Source organism: Ailuropoda melanoleuca, unplaced genomic scaffold (genome assembly GCF_002007445.2).
Source record: "Ailuropoda melanoleuca isolate Jingjing unplaced genomic scaffold, ASM200744v2 unplaced-scaffold11388, whole genome shotgun sequence".
Lineage (NCBI taxonomy): Eukaryota > Metazoa > Chordata > Mammalia > Carnivora > Ursidae > Ailuropoda > Ailuropoda melanoleuca.
This window is the reverse complement of record NW_023179824.1, coordinates 20309-22596: the sequence shown is the minus strand read 5'-3', so window position 1 is coordinate 22596 and position 2288 is coordinate 20309. Positions and strand designations below refer to the sequence as shown.

Sequence of the window (2288 nt, the reverse complement as noted above, 5' to 3'; positions counted from 1 at the left end):
CTGGGCAGTAGGGTGGGGATGAGCCTAAAGAGATTGATGGTTGTAGTTGGGAGAGGGTAGAGGAAGAAAAATGGGGCCAGGTTCTGACAAGAAAAATTCAAGATATTGTGGAGTTATGCGCTAGGTACCATAACTGGACTGGGAGCTTTGAATCTAGAGAAACCACTGTGTAATTTGGGAAGAGTTTATAAAAGAGTTAGAGCTTGACAAAAGGATCAATATGACAAACATTGTCCTTGTGTCTCTCATTTCAGGATGTGTTCTCAATCCACCATGGTAATTTTCAATAACACCACATCATCTTCGCCAAACTTCCTACTCACTGCATTTCCTGGGTTGGAACTTGCTCACGTCTGGATCTCCATCCCTGTCTGCTGTCTCTACATCGTTGCCCTCTTGGGAAACAGCATGATTCTGTTTGTCATCATCGTTGAGAGGAGTCTCCACAAGCCCATGTACTATTTCCTCTCCATGCTGTCAACTGTTGATCTATGTCTGACCATCTCAACCCTTCCCACTGTACTTGGGGTTCTCTGGTTTCATGCCCGGGAGATTAGCTTGAAAGCTTGCCTCATTCAAATGTTCTTTGTGCATGGCTTCTCCTTCCTGGAGTCCTCAGTGCTGGTAGCCATGGCCTTTGACCGCTTTATGGCTATCTGTAACCCACTGAAGTATGCCATTGTCTTCACAGACATGATAATCTTGGTGATTGGACTGGTCATCTGCCTGCGGCAAGTTATTTTCATCTTTCCCATGGTTCTAGCCTTGAAGAGTGTATCTTTCCATTCAGGCAAAGAGCTTTCCCACCCATTTTGCTACCATCCAGATATGATCAAATACACATATTCCAACCCCTGGATCAGCAATTTTTTGGGCATGTTTCTTCAGCTCTACCTGACTGGCACTGACTTACTGTTCATTCTTTTCTCCTACATTCTGATTCTCCGAACCGTCTTGAGCATCGTGGCCCGTAAGAAGCAGCAAAAAGCTCTGAGCACTTGTGTCTGTCACATCTGTGCTGTCACTGTTTTCTATGTGCCAATGATCAGCCTGTCCTTTACACACCGCCTTCTCAGCTCCACCCCAAGAGTGGTCTGTAGCATTCTGGCCAATGTTTACTTGCTCTTACCTCCTGTACTGAACCCTATCATTTACAGCTTGAAGACCAAGACGATCCGCCGGGCTATGCTCCGGCTGCTCCAATTTAAGGGCTCAGGGGGCCCCACTGTGAGGGGTCGTAGAGGACGGTGGGATTGAAGGGGAGATAAATTATGTTTAAGCAGGAAATGGATTTGGGTCTGTGCCATCCTCAGACATTTTGGTCACTAAGGCAGTTTCAACTAAACCATTGGAGCTGAAAGAGGAGAATACTCTTCCCCTAAACTTACTGAAGAGTTAAAACAAAACAACAAAAACACAACACTACAGTTCAAAACCAAATTAATTGTGTTTGCCCCTCAATCATTTAAAACAATTACAAGGAACTCCTGTGCACATTAAAAACACAATAAGATAATTTTATTCTAGTTGAACGTTTTAATTATCTGCTTAAAAATGATAATTCTTAGACCAAAAATAAATGACTATAATTTTATGTCTACATATAGATGACCAAAAATCATTTATTTCTGTGGTCAAATTTCCCAAGGGGCATCACAGATGTTTCCTTGACCTGGTAAATGAAAGAGTTACCTGTGTGCAAGGACGTGCACATTGCAATTTGTAATTTAAACCTCTAGGGAATTCTTGCACACTGGTTTCAGTTCCTAAAGTCACCTCTAGGGAGCCCCATCTCCCTCCAGATGCACTCCCTGAACTTCTATCTTTTCCTGACTCCTCTTTCTCCTTTGCAAAAGTAGAAGCTGTCACAGAACTAATGGCTACTTGTTATACCTCCAGTGAGTCCAATATCTAAAGTTACGTATTGACTTTCGTGATTTTTCCCGTTGTCTAGATATTCTAATTACAGTTCTGATTCTGTTTCCATAGCCCTTCTTCCATGTTGTCTCTGCCTGAGGACAGTGCCTTTTTTTCTCTTGTTTTACCCTTGTTTCTTGGGTAGTTATTTTTTACCTACCTGTTGGGCTTCTTGACCTTCTGTGGTTTACTTGTCATTGTAGAATTGCACAGTGACTTTGATGCTTTTTAGTAGGAAATCTTTGGATTACCTTTCTTAGCAATATTTGTTTTGTCAAGAAGTAACCTCACTAGTGAGTTGATGGGCTTTGGGGGAATTCTCCTGTTTTCTTTTACGTAGAGTTATGAAACTTTGTCCCACTCAGGATAAT

The 2288-nt window shown here is 42.3% G+C and overlaps 1 protein-coding gene across 1 annotated transcript; it reads left to right on the top strand.

The window, feature by feature from the left end:
- The first annotated feature begins 226 nt into the window (after positions 1-226).
- LOC100477442 (olfactory receptor 51T1) lies at positions 227-1450 on the top strand. The gene has a single exon (XM_034650182.1). It carries the CDS (start codon positions 256-258, stop codon positions 1255-1257), a length of 1002 nt encoding a protein of 333 aa, XP_034506073.1. The 5' UTR covers positions 227-255; the 3' UTR covers positions 1258-1450.
- Positions 1451-2288: the final 838 nt, after the last annotated feature.